Below are 25424 nucleotides of genomic sequence, written 5' to 3'. Positions count from 1 at the left end.
CGAAAGCGGTCCAGGAATCGTTCACCGCAAATGTTTCTAAGCTCATTGCTAACACTATCATTGTTCATATCAATATGTCATTCATTATTGATCTGTTTATGACAATAACTTGCACAATCAAACTGAAATGAATATGAAATAAATCAATAAAAAAAGCCATAATGTTTGTTCCAAATTTTGTTAGGAAGAAATCTTTTGTAAATAAATTTATCATTGTATGAGAGTCATATCTAAATTCTTAAGACTGTAAAATCAAAATAAAAGAAAAACAAAACATTTTGTCATTAAAATTGTTCATTCTGTTTTTGAATGCATTGCACGACAATACAAACAACAAGTGGTAACTTAACTTTTGGCAAACATCTAACAGATCTATATATGACATGATATGTCCACTGAGTTGCAATAAAATTGTGTAATCTATTCATACCAAGAAAACTGAGTTTCTTTTGATGCGCAGCAAATAAAAAGAAAGAGAGAGGAAAGAAAGAAAGAAATGAAAACGGAATATCGGTTCTTTTAATAGGTTTCGTTAAACATCAATGGCCATAAGGAAACATGCAATGCATAATTCGCCCGCTTATTTTTAGCTCTTGCTCGTTTTCTATTCGATTTTTTTTATGAGAAATCACCGTACTGCTTAAATACGTTCATGGCAAATTGCCCAATTATTATTAAAACTGAGCATTTTGCCACACCACATTTATTAGAATATTTTTCAAGTTATTACGTTTGGATGGAATTTCATATGCAAATCAAAACAGAGAAAAAAATGCACAAATCAATGGTTGGTTTAATTTTAGATTTCAAACGAAAAAATTTTTTTTTCGCTTCAATTGATGAAAATTGATGTTCAGCCGCATTTGATAGAATGAATAAGTGCAAATAGCTCGTGATGTATTTAGCTTTTGTGGAAATCAAATACATGCATCCAATCTACTTCAATAAACTATATTTTAATTAAATTGCTGCTGCTGCCCATTTTGTAGTGATCTTTTGTCGTTTCCATCGTCATGACGCTGCCTGTTGAAATAATTACATATATCTCGAAAACTTGTGAGTAATGCGTTCACTGATTCCATTGAGAAACTACTGTCTCGTAATAATAAAAATAATTGAGCAATTCTTGAATAGGACTTTGCTATTTCTTATTCACAGATAACTCATTTGATTTGCTATGACAACAGGCAACAACAAAATCATACGTAAAACTCTTTTTGTTTTGCATGTATTCGCGCGCGCACTCTGTATCAACATTGCTATGTACGCGGGGCCACCACACCAATCGAAATGAATTTGTTGAAGGAAATTTTGCAAACGAATTATTATTATCAATTGAATTCTTTTTCCTTTTGCCTCGTACATACTTGCAAACTGTGTGTTATCATTCAGTTCGTAGACGCGCGTTAACATCAATTTTTGGGGTAAAGTAAATTGTCTGTCAGTAAACTGATTTAGATTACGTTAAACTGTTGCGAATGTGAAACATGTTGTCGTTCAAGCACTTGCTGATTTTGCTATCGGTCATATATTTTGGTGTGAATTGTGCACCAAAAACTCAATCAACTGAATGGCCATTAGTTAAAACAAAAAGCGGCGAACTTCTTGGCAAAATAGACACAACTCTTTTGGACCAACGTGAATTTTATTCATTTCAAGGTATTCCATACGCTGAGGCACCCATTGGAGCACTACGATTTCGTGTAAGTGTAATGACACATCATTTTCGAAGCTATATCGCGTAAATTATTTCGAATGAATCGCTTGCGAAATTACGATAAGAAAATTTGCAAATTTCTTCCTGATAATTGTAATTTGTAAACAGAATCTGTGTTTAACAGATGTTGTTTTTTTTTTCAAACGACAACCATATACATTTCAGGCACCACGACCAATTCAACCATGGGTAGGTGTTCGTAATGCAACACAATATGGTTCAAAGTGTTTGCAAACTACATTTAATTTGTCCCAGTTTTGGGGTAAGTAGATTGGTCAAACATCCAAAAATTCCACGTGCAATCCGCTAAAATCCGATATTTCTACTGATTTGCAGGTGAAGAAAATTGCCTTTTTTTGAATGTTTACACACCTAGTAAGTTAGCACTTATTATTGGATTTTTCGAAAAATATAAAAAGAATCGAAATTTGTTTTTCCACAAACAGATTTAACACCAATTGAAAAAATGCCTGTTATATTTTTCGTTCATGGAGGTAAAGATTTTTTTGTTGTATTTTTATCGTTCAGAATGGCCAATATTTCTTCCAATTTTTTTCAATTACCATAATATTCCAGGCGGTTATATGAGTGTAAGTAATGTCTCTGCAAAATGCTTAACTCTTTTGGATTTAATTGATGACTATCGTATAGGGTGGTAGCAGTTGGCATGCGGGCGATATTTTGTTAGACGAAGATATTGTTTTGGTCACGATAAACTATAGACTTGGTCCATTTGGTTTTTTGTCTTTGAATACTGCGGATTATTCGGGTAATATGCTAGGGGCAATTCACTTAAAAATTGTCCTTCTATTATTTAATAGTTGTTATTGATTCTTTTTCGATTATTTCGATTATTTGTCGATTATTTTAAATTAATTCTATTCTTTTCTTTTGTGATCCTCCCCTAGGTAATATGGGTTTGAAAGATCAGTTGCTCGCTTTAAAATGGGTAAATGATAATATTGAATTTTTCGGAGGTAAATGATAACATTTAATGTGCCTTGTGTTGTTAGAGTACAAGTGGGTTCAATAATTTTCTATTGATTTTTTCGCTGAATTGTTCGATTTAGGTAATAAAAATAGCATAACAATGTTTGGCCAAAGTACGGGCGCCTCTTCTGTTCATCTCTTCACATTAATTCCACAAACTCAAAGTCTTTATAAACGTGCAATTGCAAGTAGCGGATCAATGTTATGCCCATGGTCATATAGTAAGAAAAATCACACGCAAATTTTACAAAAATTGATTGCTGACGAAAAATCAACGCCAATCGAGAATATTTCATTGAATGATATTGTTGAGTACTTAAAAAATGTCGACGGTCCAATATTTGGCGAACGAACATTTGCTCCGGTGTACGAAAGTGGTAAAAGTATTAAGGAAATCGACTTGGTGTGGGCTCCAGTAATTGAAAGTATGAGCCGAATGAAATCATTTTATTTTCGATTGAATAAAATAACATTTCTAATTTGACAGTTGAAACGGGTGACGATGCGCTGTTAACCCGTCCGATTGAAAGTTATTTGGATGAAAAAAGTGATATTGATTCCTTGTTTGGCTATACATCCGCTGTAAATAAATTTGACCTCATTTTCATTTGACTTCACGAAATGTGTGCGATAAGTAAAGCACTACAAATAATTATGAATGTTTTTCTCTGTTTTTTTTTTTTCATTGTCGCCTCACAGGAATCAATCATTTTAGCTCCGACTGATATAAATTTTCCGGACGGATTGAAAACATTCGAAGAACGATTTGAAGTGCAATTGCCTCTTATCGATCTTAATTATAGTTACTTTTCGAAAGACTACGACAACATGATTAAAGGTTTTTTTTACATTTTAAAACTTTCTATCTAATAAAAATTTTAATTTAATTTTTTTTTCATTTATACCTATTATTTTTTGTTTATTTTTTTTTAATGATTAAAGATGTGCGGCAATTCTATTTTGGCGATAAACCGGTTGATGCGAACTCATTGCAAGAGTTCGTAAAACTTTTGTCCGACGTTTTTTTCATCTATGGAATTGATAAGTCAGTCAAAGCGCAGGCAAAACGTTCAACCGGAAAAACATTCTGCTATCAGTTAGTTTGTTACGTTTTTTTTATTTGTTTTTGCCATTTCTTTTCTTTTTTGTTGTTTATTTGTTTCAATTATATTGATGGATTTAAAAGTTTCCGATTCTGAAATTAGATTTTCGGTCGAACTTGAGTTAAATAGTCTTCGAAAAACAGCAAATGCATCAACCCTTGGATTGTCTGGAGCAACGCATATTGAAGACATGCTTTACTTGTTCAGGTAAATCAGTTTCTCTGAAAGCATTATGATAAACTGGTGAACATTTGTCTCAAAAATCTATTCAGAATGGACGCCTTCATACCAGAAAGTAGAGCCTATGATGACTTTCGATTAAACACGCCTGAAGGACAAATGACCAAAAAAATCGTGAAATTTTTCACGAATTTCGTAAAATTCGGGTAAAAAAAACATATTTGTTTTTCAAGTTTGTAGAAATCAGGGCAACACACATATATACACACACACACTGAAAACTAATGCCATTGATTTATATTTTTAGAAATCCCATACCGAATAACGATCCCATCGAAGTGAAACCCGTCACCGTTGATGCTGTGAACTATGTTGATTTGACAAACAACGGACCGATAGTTGGAACCAATCCACACATCAAATACATTCAATTTTGGGATGACTTTCTACATAAATACAAAGATATTCTACAAACACCAAATGGAATTCAGCTTTAAATTCCACGCTAAACCGAAAAAATAGCGGTTTTTCTGCACCAAAAAAAAAAAAAAAACATTCCATTTAATTTATGTAATGTTACTGAAAAGTGAACTCAAATTCAATTTGGGCATAAAGTTAATAGAGTTTAATAAAAATTGAAAATAACACATTCAATTTTAATAGCAGTTTAGTTTTTGCTATATTTATTGAATAAATTTGATCGTAACGAAGTTTGGAAAGGTGGAATGTATATAACTTGTGAACAGATCTTTGTTTACGTAGCTTGGGAATAAATTCCTTGCCGTTATATTTGAAGAAAAACAAATATTTATTGGAATTTAATTTCACATATGCAATGATATTCTCGTATTTTTACAATTTTCTAATGTATATAAAGTTAATCCAGAGCATGAATTTGTCACTCATGAAGAGCGCGCTTGCTGGGAGCCGCTCCTAGCTATGAATGTGTTAGTGTGACTAACGTTGTTTGTATTAGTGTGTACTGTATACTAATACGAACTCAGGTGCCGCTACTGACAAGAAAAGGCTCGCTAAGCAGGCGCGTTCTTCACAAGTGCGATTTCATACTCTGTCCTTAATGATGAAGCTACAAGTTTCAGTTTGACTTCAGTATTTTGAATAAAGCATTTTTTTTATTTTTCGTTTTTGATATCAAATTATGAAGATCATGATAGTAAAAAAATATTTATTTTTATTTAATTTTTTTCATGTAGGCAGTGAGTCAAACCACCTATAAAACGGTAATTGACCACTTTGATAGTAAGGCTAAAGTTGCGGCACCAAATCTAATGATAAATTGGGGAGACGAGTTAATGCCAATGTTTGCTCGCTATGAAGTAAGGCTCCAGGTTTTTACATTGTCCAACCAGTTTCAGAGCATCAAGGAGAATATTTATTATTAGATTTAATGAAAAATCCTATGTATTCTTATTTTTGGGGTGATGGTCCTTACTCCTTACATTGAAAATTTGGACGTTTTACAAACACAATCAATCGAAAACCAAGGAAAGATCAATGAAATATTAGCAAAATTTGTTCTTCATAGAAGTGATAAAGGTAAGAAAAGACCATTAATAAGAAACTTGTAGAAAAAGTTAACAAAAATCTTGCCTATTTGAAAGAGAAAAGTTCAAAATTGCGCAGCAAAGTGGACAAAGCACTTAATGATGCACAAAATCTTTCTAATACGAAGGAATCAATTATGGCCACATTCAATAGCATTACAAGTTTAGATGGCTCTATTGAGAAAATACACGATAATTGTGTCATAATGTTAAAATGTTCAATTGAAATAGAGAATATAAAATCAAAATAAAGCATTATATGTCATTCTGAATATGAAGTGACATTCCAAAGCACGCCGCATTTTTTCAAATCAAACAATCAGTTGGTGGTTTTTTCTTGTCTTGTGATCATTTAATTTAATTTATGTTAATAAAATGACCGTAAATTCAATAACAATCTGATTTCATGGTCATTGTCCAACACATAAACTTGTTTACGTCAATTCAAGAACAAAACATGACATTTGATAACTTAACTAACTGGTTATGTGAGCAATTTTGGTCCGGATTTCAATTTTCCAATGATTGTTGCCGCACCACATAATTGAATACATTTTTGCATAATGCTTATGCAAATTGTTTTGACAAATGAAAAGAAAGAGAAACAATCAATGCTTGAAATAAAGAAAATTGAATTTAGAAACAAGACTCCAATGCATAATAGATGCCTTCATTTTCGAGTTCGTGAAATTTAACATTAAAATGACCTCCGAATGAGGTAAGGTTCGTTCATTACATTCAGCAGACGAAATATGTGTGTTCAAATCAATACTCTAGAGAAAAGTTTTGATGGATTATGTCTGTGGCATTTGAATATTGCGTGCATTTGATTGGTGTCTTGGGACTGCTCCACCTGTTACCCTATTCATTTAAATGCAATATTCCTAATTTGAAAACGGTAATATTTTTGATGGAAAAAGGGCAATTTATCATTCTCAAATCTGAATAGAAATCGATCAACAACTAATATTCGGAATGTGTAACTCTTGGTCAGTAGTTTTGTAAAATTCGTTCATAACTGACATTCGAAATAAAAACAAAACAAACTCCGACCTGCATATTCACGCGATATTGCAATTTTCAAAAAATAAAATCAAGATTTTGAAAGTGATTACTGAATATAAAAAATGGAAAACAATTCTAAATTGGTCATATAATCAATTTGTTTATAACATTGAAAGTAACGGTAACGTAGTTTTCAAGTGTAACCAAAGCTAGACGCTTTTTTAACGTTGAAGAGTTGAAATGTGTATTGCACGAGCATAATGAAGTTTCCGTTAGTAATTTACGCACTTTTATATTGTGCGTTTCTAATCAGTGGACTAAATGGTGATGGCGACGGTAATGGTATGGAATACTTAGAATTGCCGGAAGCTCAGCATAATATATCATCGATTTTGTGCATAATAAAATTTTGCGAAAAATATTTTCGATCTGAAAAGGCGGTGATTGGTTCGTTAGTGATAGTCAATACACAAAATATGACAGAATTTCATAGTGAATTGATTATCATGTTGAACGAACATGCCAACTATGATTTGGGTGTTATGACAAAAGATGCGACCAAGCCGCATGGAAATCCATTGCATGTTGTTGATAAGGCTAAAAATTATTTCGTTGTATTTGCGGAAATGACTGAAATTATCGATGCAATCAATCAATGGTTCGTTTTAGCAAAGAACAATGAGCATTTTAATTGAGAGTTAATCTCATTTTTATTTACAGGAATGGATTGCCAACATGGAATCCACTTGCACAGGTCGTGGCATTATTTGTTAATGTTTACGATGATGATGAGCTCTTCGTACAAATGAAATCAATTTTGCAATTGTTTCTCAATCGTCATATGATCAATGTTAATGTTATATCATATCGGTCTAATTCACGTATTGTACAGGCTCACACTTTCTATCCGTATAGTGGTGATAGTTGTGCGGAAAATGTAACCGAACTCTATTTAATTGAAGAATGTGAATATTCCGATGAAACACCATTCGATCCAATAATTACCGTAATTGATAAATTAAAACCGAAAATTCCGAATGACTTGCATGGTTGTGAAATGCTTATTTCAAGCAGTATCATTGAACCGTTTGTTTTCATTGATGAAGAGAGCAATTCGTTTGATATGGGTTTAGAGGTGTTGATGATTCGAACAATTGCACAAGCATTGAAAATGACGCCAATTTTTGTCCGCAACAATGATACCCGCGAAAATCGTGTTGTCAGCAACGACACCGGCATTTATGCAAATTTATTGACACAGTAATTCAGACATGAAATGATCTTGATTGCTCTGCTCGATTTGATTTCGTCAATAATTGTTCGTTTTTTTTTCTTATAGAAAAAGCGATATCTTGATCGGTGGCATGGATAATGATGCACGAGTTCAAAAAATACTTTGGGTTACCATACCATACATTCAAGATGATCAAACATGGTGTGTAGCAACGGCAAGACCGCAAGATCTTTGGCAAAATATTTTTGGTATTTATACAGTGAGCACATGGGCCGCATTGATTGCGGCTGTATTTTTCAATGCATTCATCATTTATCTATTAATTCGTGTTGAAAATAAAACCGAGAGCTATGTATGGACACTGATGATTGGACTGGCATCAGGTAATGCAATTACCTACAATTCAATTCAATTCAATTAATTGTTCAGTATTACAAACAAATAATTTTCAATTTAAGCACTGGGTCAGTATGCAACATATGATCCGCAACGTATTTCCATTCGAATGATGATGATCTTTTTATTTGCGTACGGTATTGTGATGAGTTCATCGTTTAGTTCCTTTTTGATTGGTATATTAACGCGACCACGTTTCAAGCAACAAATCAGCAGTGTTGAAATGGCCATAAGACATGATTTCAAGTTCACGGGCGGTGAAGTAGCGTTGTCGCATTATCTTGGCAATGATACGGTAATAATAATAATTTTCTTCATGTCAAATAATATAAATGCAAATGGTTTCGCGTGAATGCGCTTTAAACAAGTTTTTTTTTTGTTCCTTCATTTTCAGATTTCGCTGTCAGTACGCAAGAATTTCAAAATTTGCTACTATACCGATGAATGTTTGCAGCGTTTGCAGTATGACGAGAAATTAGCTGTGGCCGTTAGTCGATTGCATGCAGAAAATACACAGGTAGTATATGACCAGACCAAAAAGTAGTACTTCATTTATATTGTCTCTTATGTACTGTTCGCACTCTTTGTACACAGGCCATTTCACGATCCGATATGTTTTGTTTTCCTCGATCGAAAAATATTTACAGTTACTCGATCGCAATGCCAATCAAACTTGACTATCATATGCTACCGTTGATCAATTACAATATTCGACAATTATTTGAATTCGGACTAACCGAACGCTGGAATAAATTGAGTCAAGGGATTGCAGCAAATGAAGAGATAAAAAAGAGACTGGAAAAGGCGGCCAGTGGAAGGGATAATCGAGTGGTTGTATTAACAGTTCCACATATAATGGGTGCCTTATTAATTATGGCTTTTGGTCATATCGTTGCAATGATCGCATTTTTAACGGAGCTCGCTGTTGAACGGAAAATGCGGAAAAAGAAACGCACAACAAAAGTATGGTTATTATTGGACCGGTTTTTGAAACCAAAGTGAAATGCATAAACTGTGTCATTTCATACAAACGCCGTACAGTAGGCAATCAAGTTAATTTATTCCATAAACTCGAGTAGATCTACTTCAATATACATGTACAAGCAATTGCATTTGCTTATTTTAAGTGTACTGCTTTTCATTTGATTTGGATGTAGATGTTTGTATAATATATAACGGAACAAAGACAAACAAACAGATAGAGAGAGAGAGAGAGAGAAGAAAGAGAAAACTCAATGAACACGACGTGAATCGAGACGGACAGCTAAATTACCGGCTTCTGCAGACGGCGGTAACTGATGCGCATGGTGTAATTAGTCATTTATTATGATGATTGTGTGTTTCATATTTAAATGTTAACGTTTTTGTTGGTGTGACTAGCGTGAAAATAGCCAGAGTGCGTACATAATCCATTATCATCGGCTATTTATATGTGTATATGTTTTGAAATAAGATGCGCATATTGAAATCACTTGTTGTGAATTATCTGTAGTTGTTAGACTTTATTGAATTGGAGACATAATAATAAAGGACACACACGACACACATACAAACTAGTTGTTAGAAAGTGGTCTGGCCACTGTTACTTTTACTTTTTTTTTTTCTCTTTCTTCATTTTTATTCATTCGTTTCATTTGAACTGCATTTGGGCAAAATTAGGATCGCACTAAAAATATTTTCATATTGCATTGCACACTAAAATAATTCGTGCCTCACCTCGTTAATTGCTCTAAAACAAAAACTAGCTGAACCATTGAGCCAGTAACATGCTTATACTTAAAAATGAGGTAATCTTTTGCACCAGAACATAAGAAACAAATGGCAAAGTTGCACATAGCCGCACCAGCGGTACTGGCATTTTAAAAGATTTGGCGAAAAGGCGAAGAGCGTTGAAATGAAAAAGAATTAAACCTTGTTGAAATAGCGTAGACCAAATCAAATGCGATGCCATGCCAGTCGACGAGCATGAGGAAAGGTGCGCTCACAGACAGACACATCGACATAATACACTAGCATATGACAGCATACGAAAAGTACATTGTGTATAAAATACAGCCGAGAGACCAAATAAACAATCATGCCGTATATTATTTGTGATATGCTTTTCTCCATGAAACAGTCGGTTTAGTGCTTTTGAATCGTTCGCATCGTCTTTTTGTTTTTATTTCTCGCTTATGTTTTTCTTTTTTCATTTTCGTTGGATCATATAATTTTCTGCTACTTGCTCTAGTTTTTCTGCTACGCATACGGTTTCGGTTGTGTGTATCTCGTGCAAAGTGCTTCGTTTCCATAGAAAAAGGTAATTTAATAAAAAAAAAAAAAATTTCATCCAACGGTTATAATCATTGCATCGTTAGACAAGTAATATTGTTTCATATATGTTTACAATGTGTGAATTGTTTTGTGCGTTCTTTTAATCTCAAATGGCAAAAAAAACGGAAAAAAAAACAATCTTGAGAATAATTTTGTCGTTGTTCATATCGAACTTGAAAAATTTGTCGTGCAGTAAATTTATTATTTTTGATTTTAATTGAGGCACATTTTTGTGTACATTCAATACTGAAAAGAAAAACCAAAATATTTTTTTTTATCAAAAAAAATCATCTGTCACCTGATCGAAAGTGAAAGTTGGAATTTATCATGGTGAAAATGGTAAACAAAAGAAATGGACCAGTTTTTTTCTCTTTAAATCGGTGGATATAAAATCGAATTTTCAAATTGAATACGAAACATTGACTGGAACCAACGGTGACAGTAATAAATGAAACAATCGTGTTTGTATTATGATTGTAAGCGGTGCATGCGTTTAGATCGACACTTCTAAAATAAATGCAAAATTGTATTTCGTTTGTTTGCTTTTGTTTTGTTGTTTTTTTTTTGGTTGTTTATTAAATCGACAGAGTCAAATTACTTAATCGTTTACATCGAGATGAGGTAATGACAGTGTGCAGCATGCCCCCTGAATGCTAAACATTATTATTTCGTTGTTTCTTTGTTTTGTGTTGTGCTTTTGTTTTAATTTTCATTCATTTTGCATAAGAAATTTCGCGGTTACGCGAGCGTTAAGTGAAAATTATAATATGAGAAGAATTTTATGGAGATGCAGATGCAACAAGTATTCCGTAACTGTTTATTTTATTGCTTCTATTTTCGTTTTAATGTAATGTTACAGCTTTCTTGTTGCATATCTCATGTCGATGTTATTGTCCAACGTTTATCGAACTCTGCACCATTGAAATAACGCACCATTGAAATATTGCGAATTTTAAATAAAAAATCGATCCTTCTCTCGAACGTTGAATGGAATTGATTGGCATCATTAGGCCAAAAGAAATAAAGAAATAATGATCAATCCTTACACAGTTAAATCTCTGTGAGTGTATGTCTTTGTATTCGTTGCTATCAAAAAACAAATGGCTACTTTCGAAATTCGAATCAATTTTGAAAAAAAAAAAAAACACAGAAAAATGTAATGGACGCCGCGTTTCGATGTAAATAATTTACGGAGTTGTGCGCGCCAGTTTCCCAAATTAATGGCCCCAACAATTCACTTTTTGATTTGTGTAAATTTGTTAATTTTTTTTTTTTTAAATTTTCAAACAAAACAAACGTATTAAAAAAAAAAACAGATAATGGACAGCCTTGTGACAGCAGGCCTAACACATTATGTACAGCATATTAGAGAAAGAAAACACAAAACGCCAACCAGCAAAGTTACTTAAAATTCTATAGAAAAAAAGAGAAACACTCCGGATCACGATGTGGTTCTTTTGGTTTCGGTCGCGTTCAAATCAATCGGAGATCAGACCACAGTGCAATTGTGTGGATGTAAATTTACAATAATTGAATATGTTTGTTGTGCATTTGCATGTTCATGTGAAAACATTCAGAAAATTAAAAATTTACCATGCTATTTTGTCTCTTGCCACGGCACGTAAACCAATTGCCAACGTTTCCATTTTAAACTAATTTAAATTATATCGACCGGGCGAAGGAAAAATAAAACAGCAATCCAAACACACTAACGAACGCGCACGATCTAACGCATTGGCTTTTAGCGAATGTCAATTCTATTTCATAGCGATTATCCGTGTATTACGTACATTTGAGAATAGTTTGAATAAAATGTTTAATTTTCATATCATATACGTAGCGCGGGATGCATTTTGCACTAACAACAGCCATACTTATTGAGTAATTTGAGCCTAAATTATAAACAAAATCGATTCTTTAATATGACATACATTTTTATTTATAAACAAAACAACCAATTAGATTATGGTAAATGCTATGGAAATGTTCACAATTGACTTTATCGCATGTGATCTTTTGTTAACGTTTTGTTTATCCAATCAAAGTCGGCAAACCGATCAACTCACCTTGAAATGTTATGGACAAAGCAACATTTTCAAATTCATATGACTAATACGAACCAATCTTAGTTCGTGAAATGTATGATTGACTTTCCGTGAAAATCTATATCGAAAAATAAAATGAAACGCAGCACACATAAGTGACAACAAGTCTACTATGAACAAATACACACCATAAATGAAAACATCTCGATGGTTTTCGATTAGGTTGTATCTTGTTATTTAATTGGGCACGATTCATCGGCACGTACTCATCGACAGATGACATTGAAATTCGATCATCTGAGTTCGCACAAGACATTTGCCATTAGGTGTAAAGTGCGTTGTTGTAATGCATTGATCATACCGTTTTTGCACGTTCACGTTTTGTATGAACTCAAAATCGAATTGCGCACACAATATGAACAAAAGAGTACAGAAATTTCTCAAGAAAACCATATTGATGGCCAGAAGGTCGTCGAATCGTATTTGATCTAATATGAACGAACAACGGGCGCGAAAATATAATACAAAGCAAAATGAAAATGTGCACACACAACACACACAAACACACCCGCTAGCAAATTTGAACAAATTTTAAAACGATTATGTATAATGAATTGTCCATTGATTCGGAATATCGTGTATACTATAATCATAATACACATATATAATATAATGGGATTCGGCGGTAATATCGTTTAATAAAAATGCATGCATGAAAATGTTTATTCCATCGGAATTGCCGGGTAATTTGATAGTTGAAATGTTTCAATTTGTTGCGTTTATTAATGCAATGCGGAATCAATTTTCTAATGATAATTGGAAAATTATAAGAATTTGATGACCAATTCCACCATTGAAAATTCCACGCACTACTTACAACATTGCGACATCAAATCGCCAATTTTTCATGAGTACTCACCGACACACAGCTGTGGTTACTTGACAAAACAAATAATTCTAGAGCGCATATTGCACGATACGCATTCACCTAATGGTACCATTTCACAGTCGAATACAATGTTTTGTTTGAACATTGATTCGCCGATATAGACACTGAAATCGCTTTCATTTGGCGATTTTTTTAGTTTAAAGAATTCATAATAATAAAAGAAGAAGAAAAATGTTTAAAGAGAAATTTACCAGCAACATTATTATTCTATTAAATGCCAATTGGTGCATAAAGGTCTTGAGTCGTTTGAATCTCTCTGCACATTGTTAACATTGTGACATTTTGACAAACACAAACGAATCGGTGAGAATAAATGCATAGTTTTGCCGACAATTTGAGCACAGCTCAATCGATGCACAACAATTTGAAATGACGAACGAATTATCCATAAAAATGAATTTTTATTTATATGAATGCGAATCGTTCAAAAAAAAATTCTAGTCAAAACAGTTTTCAAATGTTTACAAGAAAATTTGGCAAAATTTTTGACATTTTTAATGGTTCACATCGAGTCCGGAGTGTATAAAACATATTCGGCTGACCTTATACATTTTTGATAACATTTTCCGATCGCTGTAAAAGGTATGGTGATGACATTTTTCTCAAACGCAAATCTCAAAAAAATGACGAATATGAACTATATCGGTATTTAAAAGTATTGTTTAAATGTTACAAACTATGCATTTCGTCGAATCTCATTCGACATCGTCGTTTGTGTGGCGCGTCGAAAGATTTTTGGCTTTTGAATATTTGACTATCGATTTAAAATCGTTTTATTTTTAGAATGGTAATACCCAATAATCGGATATTTTACGCCATTTTACGAAATTATGAAACACTTTGCTATGCCACTCTCTGGCGGTGCTATCTCGAATTCTCTGGATTACGTGATCTACTCTAAGCGTAATAATGCTACGCAAAGAACATATGATTTACATGTAGAATTTGTTATAGTGCATATAGTGCTCATGCTGGATTCGTTTGATTTTGTAACAAATGCAATGGAATAAAGGATTTGGCCAATTCAACGGTTGAAAGTAAATTGTTTGTATCGGAATAATTACCATTACAACCAATTCAATATCTCGCTCAATATATCTTACTGGAATTTGCTCTTGTATGAAAGGCATTTGGCAAAATGTTATTCTAGTTCGATATGAACCGATAATATGCATTGATCCGTAAAAAAATGCCGTATCTTTTTGAACTGTAGCCGACAGAAGGAAGAGAAAAAAACAGCTTGATATCAAGGCAACATTTGTTCGTCCAGTTTTTATTGAGCCCAATAAATCACACGCTTTGCCAGAGGCTAATTTTGTAACAAATTTGATTTATTCTAAATAACTTGTCTATTACTCATGTTATAGGAACGAAAGTACGCACAAAAAAAAAAAAACAAAATTGATCTGAGTCATTTGACGAATTACATAAACAAAGTGATATCTATTCAATGCTTTCAAATACAATTTCAAGCCTCAAAAAGTGATTGTAAAATCCTCTATAGCTACAAAATGAAATAATCACTTCCGATTCCAAATAAATTATGACACATAGTTTGAGATTTACAAGAGGCACAAGTGGAAAGTGTTAAATAGAAGCACATAGGTATTTATTATATTTCTGTTGTCTCCATTGTTGCAAATGATGAGCGATCCATTATTGTGGACTTATGCTAATCAAGAGAAAAAATGAAAATGTCTTAAAGCGTCGAAAAAAAGAAAAGGCCCACAGATCAATAAAAATTTGATTTGCAAAAAAATTAAAATGAAGTGATGGCGTTGACTCCCGACTTGTGGTTGCTTTCGGTTTTCTTTTTCCGTACCAATATCAAGCAATGAATGGTGGCATTCAAAACTAAAAGATATAAAATATGCCATACAAATTCAAAAGCCTTCAATGCATGACTTCGGCACCCACCAACAATAAGACTTATTAATCATCGGCCTGTTCCGATTTCGTTCATTGCGTGTTTTTATTAGATGAATTACAGAAATATACCGGACGATTATTATCAAATCGGCTCACACAACAAAAAAAAAAAAGAGAAACAAATGCTTTAATTCATCGAATCGGAAATATCATGTTAAATCATACGTATAAAACAAATGGTATGTTAAATTATGTAATGTTGGTCGGCTCAGATTAATTTTTCAGCAAGTATTCATGTCTATCTCATTTGTTGAGCTGTCTTTCCAAGGTCAAGGAACATATGTACCACGTATGCATTGCTTGGCACTACTCTTATTGTTGAAGGCGCTTTCTCTCTCTCTCTCTCTCTCTCTCTTTTCCACATACACACACACCCATACGGATTAGCCACATATTTGAGTTGTGAGCATGTTTATTGTTGTTTTATTTTCAATGTGACGATAATCGGTGATTTATATGGTGCGATGTTAGATTTGCACCTCGATTTTATTGTATGAAATAAACTGTAACATTCAAATGAATAAACTATATGTGTGGCAACAATCACTCCCTTTTGCGACCAAACAATGTTATTGCATTTCATTATTAATTGCTTCAAATGCTCAGTCAAACATTATATAATCTTGGCAATGTGGACAATAACTGGCGCAACTATTTTGAAAATTAAGAGACAAAAATTATATATATATATATAGGAACAGTACTTATGTGAAAAATATATAGGTACGATTCGAGTCACCAGCGCCGTTCTCTTGGATTGTTTTTTTTTTTTTCTTGAAGTTATCCGGAACTAGAGTTGGTATTTTTTTCTGTTTCATTGGCTTGGCAACAAACTATTATTACGGCTCGACATAACAAGACAAGAAGCAGGCCAGCAAAATCATGTACCCGAAGGTTCATTTTATATAAAAAAGGGCATTACGTTAGTTTTAATTGCACTGTGCAAATTAAAAGGGAAACCGTCAATAAGGTTCGTGCAGACGAAGAAAAAAACCGTTATGAGAGAGACACACACACGGAGTTGTTTTGACTTTAGCAGCCGGTAATAGGTAAAAGTTACATTCAAGTAATAAGAACTCTATGGAAAAATGTGAGCAAATAAAAACCAAAACTCGATCAATAAACACTATTTAAAAGTAAAAGTATTCGACGGTTCTTTTATATTCGAACGGCTGCTGCTGTTGGTGTTGCTTTAGTTATTGTTTTCGTTGTTTTGTTTTAAGTTTGGTTTATTTTTTTTCTTCGTTGTAGTAAATTATCGGAATTCATTTTAGCAACATTGTTATTGTGCACGATACACGTTGCACGTTTTAGTTCGAATTGCGAACGGGATTTGCTGCGTTGTCTGGGGTGTCTGTTGTCGTTACTATTTCACATGATCATTTGAATGACTGGGCATTTTCAATCGTGATTATGATTCAATGTGTATGAGCGCAGCGTATATGTAATTGAATTACGTGTACCCGCGCAACGTGTTGCATGCACAAGTTAATAGTCGGGCGCGCACGACCATCACTCATTCCAAACCTTGATATGACATTTCATTTTCGCCAAAGTGAAAGATAGATGCCAAAAAACGAGATAGAAAACACACTTTAAAAACGCACTTAACGATTTTATTGATTGTACGAGCTAAACTCGATTAGCTAATCATTCTGAAGATGTCTTTCTGTGAATGAATAAAAAAACCGAACGTGCAATTTGCAATTAGAAAAAAATTTGCATTTTCAATGTGCATGGTGGTCAAAAGTCATGAGGAAGTTGGACGTGTACAAGAAATCGACCAAGGAACTTACAATTTGCATATAAAAAAAAAACACACACACACATCAACTATGTGCAACGGCCAATCTATTTAAAAAGATACAAGCACTCAATTCACGCCTCACATTTGCAAACGTTTTATTTAAACGAACGTTTAGAGACAGAGAGTAAAAGAAAAACTGTTGCAAAAACTATTGGTTGTATGCATTATGGTCTGCATAAACGAAAAGGGAAAGTTTCTAATTCAATTGTCCAAACTTATTTTCCAGCATTATCCACGATTTAATCATTAAAAGATGAGGAGAAACGAAACACACAAAAAAATAGAGACCGAACGTACCAACAAACAAAAAATAATTCATTCGCTTGTTTCAATATGAATTGAATGGTTGTTTATGGAAATCTCAAAAGAAATTGCCTCATTTCAGGCTTACCCCGTACATTCATGCTTCACCTATTATCGAACATATTTTTTTATTTATTTAATGATTAACAAAAAAATGTAAGCATGCAAGTAGTCACAACTTAATCATTTAATGCATACAACTCTATTTTCGACTTAATTATTCACTGAATGGAATTTTTATACAAAAATTCAACTGAACCAGCCAATTAATGTCGGCGTCCTAGTCGTATTTTTTTAAAATTCGTTTCTCCATTCTAAAGAAAAACAAAAACTATTATTAAAGTGCAATTTATTATATTTAATATGAAATATTTATCTGCAGAAGATTTGTTAAAAGTGAAACTTATCTAAAGTTGAATCAATTCGTTGATTAAATGGTACAGATTTTCAATGAAAATAACAAACTAAAACACACACCACAAAAACCAACAATATTGTCCAATCGCCATTTATGTACAATACACAGTACACACTGCTCTAATACAGACTGAATCCAATCAGCTACAAGAAATATCGTTTGTTTTTCTATGAGACACATTACAACACATTGTCGTGTAATTAATTGCCTGGCAACAGTTTAATTTATTGTGGCTCTAAATTTAATTGATCATTTGCGGCATATGGGTAAATGCAGCTACAAATCATGTCCAGTATAGAATTGTTATATCAAATATATAAAAAACATCAAAATAAATACATATCTCTTACAAAATCACTATGGCTCCCCAAAAAAAAGAAATAAACATAAGATCTGTAACACAGCAAGGCACAAATACCCTTGATACAGTATATAAAAAAATGTAAGTTTATTATCATACGTTTTCCGTGGTGTAGATACGACTAAATGAACTAAACTCAGAAACATTTTAACACCAATTTTGATCCATTCGTCTAAATAAATTGAATTCGTGGGCGAATTGCAATGGCAACTAAATGTAAAAGTGAAAATGACATTGTGCACATGCATCGTGATTTCTTTCGTTCATGATTCGTTAACACTCATGTATACCGTAGACTGCGGTCCAGTCAAATCAATGTCGATTGGCATTTTTTTTGCAATTGATCAATGATTGTGTTACGACACTGCCGCAAAAGAAGAGAAGAAAAAAGTGACCATAAAATGTTAATCATTTCACACGTTAAGTGATGAATACAGATCACCAGACGGAAATGTATACAATAATCGAGCACATTTAATAGTAATAATGGTAATTGTTGTAATGATAATTGTGGCGATGTTTCATTTCATTGTTAGCGCCGCAGAAAAAAAAATCGACAAAAAACACTGAATAAAATCGGAGAAAGAAATCATAGCAAAGAAACAATGGAATGAAATGCAGAAGAAATGAAAAAAAGAGAAAAAAAAAACAAAATAATGATTGTATTGTCATTATGAAGTAAATAGGTGTGATTTGGCATGCATTCGTGCAATCTGTTTGCGTTTTTTTTTTTCGGTGGATCGTCTTCCTCATATCTCTGTCTTGGAAATGCGGGTCAAACGAATTGGATTGTAAAAGAACGGAACTAACTCAGTGTATTACAACGAAAAAAACGTACAAGTTAACGGTTTTTCTTTCTCATATTTTTGCTCGTTATTCATTCCGCTAAGTGAGCAGCATTTAATTGCGACTATTGTCTCATTGATTTCGTGATCTTGTCTGCATTTGCCATCTATATCATAGCGCCATGAAATTTTTTTTCGTATTTTTTTTATATGTTAGCTATAAATGTATACAGTGTTTTTTATATTCATTTTTTTTTTTTTTTTTTGAAGATTTGGTTTTGATTGCAGCTTAAAAGATACGTTGCGCGTGTGTGCATTAATGTTGCTTTGCAATTATAAAAAACTGTTGATGTTGTTGATGTCTTGGTTTCTGTTACTCGCGATGTGCATCTGCGTATTTGAGCGAAAGCTAAATGAAATTGAGAGTGATTAAGGGCGTTGAAAATTGTCGATTTATCATTTGTTGTGTGTATTTATTTTTCGCACATTTTTCCCTACGTTTTATTTATTTCTCTATTTCTCTTCAAATATAAATTTTTGTGTGCCGTTGAACATTGTTTCTGTACTAACGACGATTACTTAATAGTTAAATGGAGTATCTGATGATTATTCACACGATAAATAATTATGAATTACTGAAAAAAAAAACAAGAAGAAAAAATGAGAGAGAAAAGTTAGTAGCGTGGTTAAATTCAAATGTTTGCCGTCAATATGAAATGCATTTGTTCAACAACGATCGATTGTTATTTATATTTTGAGGAAAACGGAATTAGGAAGATCTTGCTTTTTCCCATTTCAATCTTTCATTTTATTCATGTATACATTTATTACGAACTTGATTATTAGGCTTGAAATTCAACGAAATATTACCGCACACCAGCAGAGCTAATATTTATTGCCACAGTGATATAACCACCAATCATACTCATTTTGTTTTGGAATTAGAAAACAAATGACCACATTATGAATTGGATGTCAAATTTCAAATGGCATTAAATAAAAGTATCAAAAAAGTGGCCGTAATTATGCTTTATTTCAATTATCTCTTTCACATCTTCATATCTTTATGAATAATATGCGGTGTGGTTTTTATTTCGTGACTGCTCATTGAAAAAGAAAACTTTATCGATTATTTTGGCATTATAGATTGCGGAATTCTCAGTCATACCTACAATGAAATGTTCCCAAAAAGAGTATTATTATCTTTTTCACACACCGACTGCGTAAACATTAGATGATTTAATGTTTATTAGGCGTCATTTATTATGCCATATTTGGGGCGTGTTTCTCTCTCGCCAATTTGGTGAATGAAATATTTTGCAAAATTTCGGTGTAATATTTGAATTTGATTTCTGCATATGGCGTGGATTAATGCATACACCACAATCATGCCGATCGATAATTCTGTTTTTTTTTTGTTGTTGTTTTTTTATTGTTTTGCACATAATACATGCCATTCATTCAAAAGCCGAACGCCGATTAACGTGCACGATGCCAAAGCAGAACTTATGCAATGCCGAAATATTCATTGTTCACATATGAGGAAAGAAGACGAAAAATAACCGTCTAAAGTAAAATTGAAATGATTGTGTATGTATAAATATCATTATTATGTGTGGTGATTTCGTGCACAACAACAACACAATTTTGAAGCGTCTCACTTTTCCCGCATTAAGTGAGAACAAAACCGCAAATGTTGATTGAAAAGTCAATGTCGTACGGTATTTTTCGCAAAAAAAAACACCAACCATTTGGTTTCATTTTCATCATATGAAAAAAAAAGTGCAACGGATTTTTCTTTTCTTTGTTTCTGCCAATTTTCTCATCGAACATATGGTATTGCTAGTTTTTTGGCTGTTGGAAAGGGCAATTGTGTGAAGCGCATTTTCCCTTCAATTGCAATAAATGCCAATATTGTACGCCTGCCTGAGTGCAGCTCAGCGTTCGACAAAATTACAGTCTGCTCTCAGAAAATTTCTTAATTAATACCCACACACACACACATTACCGGATACAATCGCGTTTTATGGCCTATGGGAGAGTAGAAAAAAACATTCCAAAGAAAAACAATGCCAATCAAAGTGAACAATAATTGTGCGAATTTTTTTAAAGAAATTTCGTTCATTGCTAAATAGAATACAAAAGGTAAACACGTCTAGACTAGAAATATTTTTTTTAATAATTTTTTTTTACGTCGTATCGGTCCATGGTTTCACACAATGTCGTTATCGAAAGTGATAGTAAACCGTAACTGGACACCACGCGAAGTGAAAAAAACAAAAATAACAACATAAATATTCTTGCCGAAGTGATCAGAATGATAATTGTATGTCATTCATCGTACGGTTAACCGAGAGAACTTAAGTTAACCTTTCCTTAATAATGCATTCACCAAAAACAAAAAAAAAGGGGAATGCACTGGTATAATTTGGTTCAAGAAAAAAGTGAAATTACGCTGCGTATTAAAAATAAACACTTATGCTCGGCTCGCATATCAAAATGTAAATCAATCTGCTTTGGTCTTTATTTATCTTCACAACAGCCAAACCAGTTTATGAATTAAGTCACGAGCAACAGAAACCATTCATATAAAATTGGAGCAAAAAACAAATCCAACATTTTTTTTGTATGGCTTGTTGTCAATCTTCATAAATTTATTCCTGTTCGAAACACGTTGCATTAAGTGAAATTACATGACAAACAGATCTAGTAAACGATAGTCGATTAAACAAAATAAAGAATTTATAGGTATGCCGGATTTTCACATACCACCTTTTATTTACGAAAAAAATCGTACTTTGGCGGCCGCTGTTCAAATATGAAATCGTATTAATCATTACAAAAATTTAATGGAAATTCAATGAGAAAAAACCTTGAATTACCGTACGCAGCCACGCATACAGTTAGTCAATAAATGGTGATTTGTTAAAATTCTTGTTTCTTTTTTTTTTTTGCAGGAAAAGAGTTGACACCGTCGCAAGATTAATGTGCCATAATTGCACTTGTCCATTTTTTCAGCCGTTGTGAAAAAAGACACCAGATAGCAGGAGGAAGAGAAAAAAAAACATACCAATTCGAGCATATATTCAAAATTCTATGATGACTTTTGCGTACATATATTTATTGGTGTTATTTTGGACTCGAGCAATCAATGGAGAGATTCATGCAAGCGGACCACCATTAGAAGATGTTAAACAATGGAATGTGCTAACATATAATCTACCGTGGGACGCGCCGTCTGACAATAAAGACTATTACAATCCGGTATCTGTGGTCGCCACCGGCATTGCTGTTGATTATGATCGAATTTTTATTGCAACACCACGTCTATTTAGCGGCATTCCAGCTACTGTAAGAATGACAAACTTTACAGAAGATATTTAAAACACGGTATTTTTTTTTGGTTTTGATATAAATTATATTGTATTTTTGCAGGTGTCAACCGTACCGAGAAAAATAGTCGGTGATTCTTCGGTTTTGCAAGCGTATCCAGATTGGTCATTCCATACGGCCGGCCAACGTGCATATAATTGCAGTGAATTGGGACTGGTATCCGTTTATCGGATGCGAATCGATTCATGTAATCGATTATGGGCATTGGATGCTGGTGTGTCACGATCATTAGAAGATTTTGAAGTAACATGTCCACCAAAGATTTTGGTGTTCGACTTAAATACAGATCAAGTTGTTAGACGGTATGCTTTTTTTACGTCGAAACAATAACCTTCCTCCATACATGGTAACCAGCAATCGTTTTTCCATGTTATTTTCTTTCTCCTTTTCTCTTTTATTACAGAATTGATTTCCCACCTGAAGTAATTCGTGGTGAATCATTGTTTACCAACATGGTGATAGATGAAACCACATCACAACCATCGAATAACTGTGATGATGTGTTTGTTTATATTACAGATACGGTTGAACCAGGTTGGTAAAGCGAAAGTGATTTATTAAACGTTTTGTCACATGCATGAGCGATCATAATCAGACCGTTTACATTTGATTCAAAACGTGACATCAGCTGTCGCTGTTTATCACAATCAAAATATCTGTCTATAATATGTAATAAATTGTTTTATTGCAGCAATTGTTGTGTATGACAGCGGTCGTGATCTTACTTGGCGATTATCGCATCCAGCCATGTTTCCAGATCCAAATTTTGCACAATCCAACATTTTAGGTTATCGATTCACTCTGATGGACGGCATTGTAGGCATTGCATTTGATGCAACCATTGGTGTTGTTTACTTCCAACCGTTGGCCACTGACAGGTAGAAATAATTTTATTTTTGAATAAAAAAAAATCTTTTTTTCATTAATTTTCAAATGAAACAATTGTCGCAGACTGTTTTCAATTAAAACAAGCGCATTACGCGCTGGACCATTGCCATTCGGTGCTGAATTGCCAATTCGATTGGTTGGTAAAAAATCATCGCAAGGAATCGGTTTGACACTAAGTCCACGTGATGGTTCGATTTTCTTCAGTCCATTCAGTGAAACTGCTATAGCCGAATGGAATCCAAATACCAATAAACAAAAGTAAGCTCTTCTACAACCGAATTCAAATCAAATTCACGTAAATACTAATCTTTTATGATTAATCTTCTTCTTTCTCTTTTTTTCAAATTTAAAGAGTATGGTCATATGATAAAGAGCGACTTCAATTCGTTGCTGATTTGAGTTCACCAGTACAAGATCCAGGTTCAGTGTATATACTTTCATCGCGGTTCCATCGTTTCTTTTTGAAAAATGTGAATACAAATGATATTAATACACGGATATTGCGTATTGGTGGTGCTACCAATTCATTGCAGCAGCAACAACATTTGCATCATGGAAATCATGGAAATGTGCTTGGCCACAATTTTGGCAGTCAAGCTTATTCACTTGGTGGTTCAAGTTTGTATCCAACAGCACCACCATCGCCGCTACTCTATAAAACGGAAATAACACATGCTCCATACTCACCGAAACCAATCACAGACATTAAATCATCATTTGTTGACAATTTCTTCAATAGCATTCGACAGCCGTATCAATACGAACCGGTCGGCGTTATAAATCGTGCGGTGAAAAATCCATTTACCGCTCTGAATACCGGCGAAACACCAGAAATATTTCTGAAACAAACCCATCAACCATATACGGCATTTCAAAAGACATCACAAAGTTATGGAACACCACAACCAATTCTCAGTCAAACCTATGGTTTGCTTGACAATCCCAATTTCCTAACAAAAGTGAATCCAAGCTTTAGCGATTTTAATAGCATACGGCGTGCAAAAAGTATCGCATTTAATTCGACGGTCATTCATTAAACCAATTTGATGTAATCAGGAACAGAGAAATACTCCTTCAAGACAAACATTTAGAACCAATAGAATTTGAATTAAATTAATGCAAACAAGAAAATCGTCGATTCCATATATGAGTGAGTCATAGTAAAATTTCGACTTTGACCACTTTCTTTCTTCCCGCAAAATGAACGATGCGAATGAATCAACTATTTAAAGTACGGCTTTAGTCGATTGCAAACAAGTTGTATTCAAGTGTAAATATTTCGCAGCCAACCGCGTCGTTCTTTCATGCATAAGCAAAGTCGAGCTTTTATTTTCACTTAATCATTCCATTTTGGGTGAACCAAACGATTTTATCCCATTTTATGAAATTGAAATACTCAACTGTCGAATGAAATGCCATACATACAGTGCTTCTTATCCCTTCTCTTCTGCTTCTGATTAAACCAATTCAAAATTGATGCAACTATTAGACAATAAGTGTGTTAACGTCCAAGTGAATATGATGTTTTCGATTTAAAATGTTAGTAATTTATTTAAGTATGCATTTATAATATATTACGAATACTCAATCAGTTCAACCTATTCAATCAATGCAATCAAGAATACATAACAACAAAATCGACAGTATTTGAATTAAATTAGTGAATTTAAAACGAGTTTTTGTATCGCACGCCTTTTAACACACATTTTTATTTCGATTTATATTTACAAATTTAAACAGGCTTCAAATATTACACAGGGAACTGTTGAGTAGCCTATAAAAAAAATAAAAATAAAAATTTTGTTACCAACCAATATTGAATGGTGCATTTTTCTTTAAAATATCAAGCAGTGCATGGAATTCGTTGTTTTTTATTTGCCTGAAAAATGAATTGATTGGAAATTGTGTTGTCATTTTTGACACAAAGATGTCGTGAGTCAATTATCTCAATTTTCATCGATGCCAAAAATCTATCGAAATTAAAAGAAATTGAATTCAATTTTAGTATTTTAAAATTAAATAATTATTTAATTCTTCTTTCAA

The 25424-nt window shown here is 33.2% G+C and overlaps 3 protein-coding genes across 3 annotated transcripts; all 3 read left to right on the top strand.

Annotated features, from left to right (window-relative positions):
• The first annotated feature begins 1371 nt into the window (after positions 1-1371).
• LOC116338556 (esterase E4-like) lies at positions 1372-4795 on the top strand. Its single transcript, XM_031763907.1, has 14 exons — positions 1372-1703; positions 1883-1979; positions 2054-2092; positions 2164-2211; positions 2294-2307; positions 2369-2486; positions 2626-2694; positions 2788-3132; positions 3195-3289; positions 3407-3545; positions 3650-3803; positions 3913-4017; positions 4083-4196; positions 4298-4795. The coding sequence occupies exons 1-14, from the start codon at positions 1488-1490 to the stop codon at positions 4485-4487; spliced, it is 1743 nt and encodes a 580-aa protein (XP_031619767.1). The 5' UTR covers positions 1372-1487; the 3' UTR covers positions 4488-4795.
• Positions 4796-6827: 2032 nt separating this feature from the next.
• Positions 6828-9192, top strand: LOC116338664. Its single transcript, XM_031764074.1, has 6 exons — positions 6828-7218; positions 7281-7820; positions 7900-8177; positions 8253-8485; positions 8585-8707; positions 8785-9192. Exons 1-6 carry the CDS (start codon positions 6905-6907, stop codon positions 9190-9192), a joined length of 1896 nt encoding a protein of 631 aa, XP_031619934.1. The 5' UTR covers positions 6828-6904.
• Positions 9193-10323: 1131 nt separating this feature from the next.
• On the top strand, positions 10324-25150 carry LOC116338499 (major royal jelly protein 1). The gene is made up of 7 exons (XM_031763812.1): positions 10324-10489; positions 22058-22451; positions 22536-22795; positions 22897-23027; positions 23185-23371; positions 23445-23639; positions 23734-25150. The coding sequence occupies exons 2-7, from the start codon at positions 22197-22199 to the stop codon at positions 24416-24418; spliced, it is 1713 nt and encodes a 570-aa protein (XP_031619672.1). The 5' UTR covers positions 10324-10489; positions 22058-22196; the 3' UTR covers positions 24419-25150.
• The last annotated feature ends 274 nt before the right edge of the window (positions 25151-25424 follow it).

The sequence above is a fragment of the Contarinia nasturtii genome, unplaced genomic scaffold (assembly GCF_009176525.2).
Source record: "Contarinia nasturtii isolate CC-2019 unplaced genomic scaffold, AAFC_CNas_1.1 Cnas_scaffold_414, whole genome shotgun sequence".
NCBI lineage: Eukaryota > Metazoa > Arthropoda > Insecta > Diptera > Cecidomyiidae > Contarinia > Contarinia nasturtii.
Note: the sequence above shows the minus strand (reverse complement) of the source record. Positions and strands in the feature narration are given on the sequence as shown.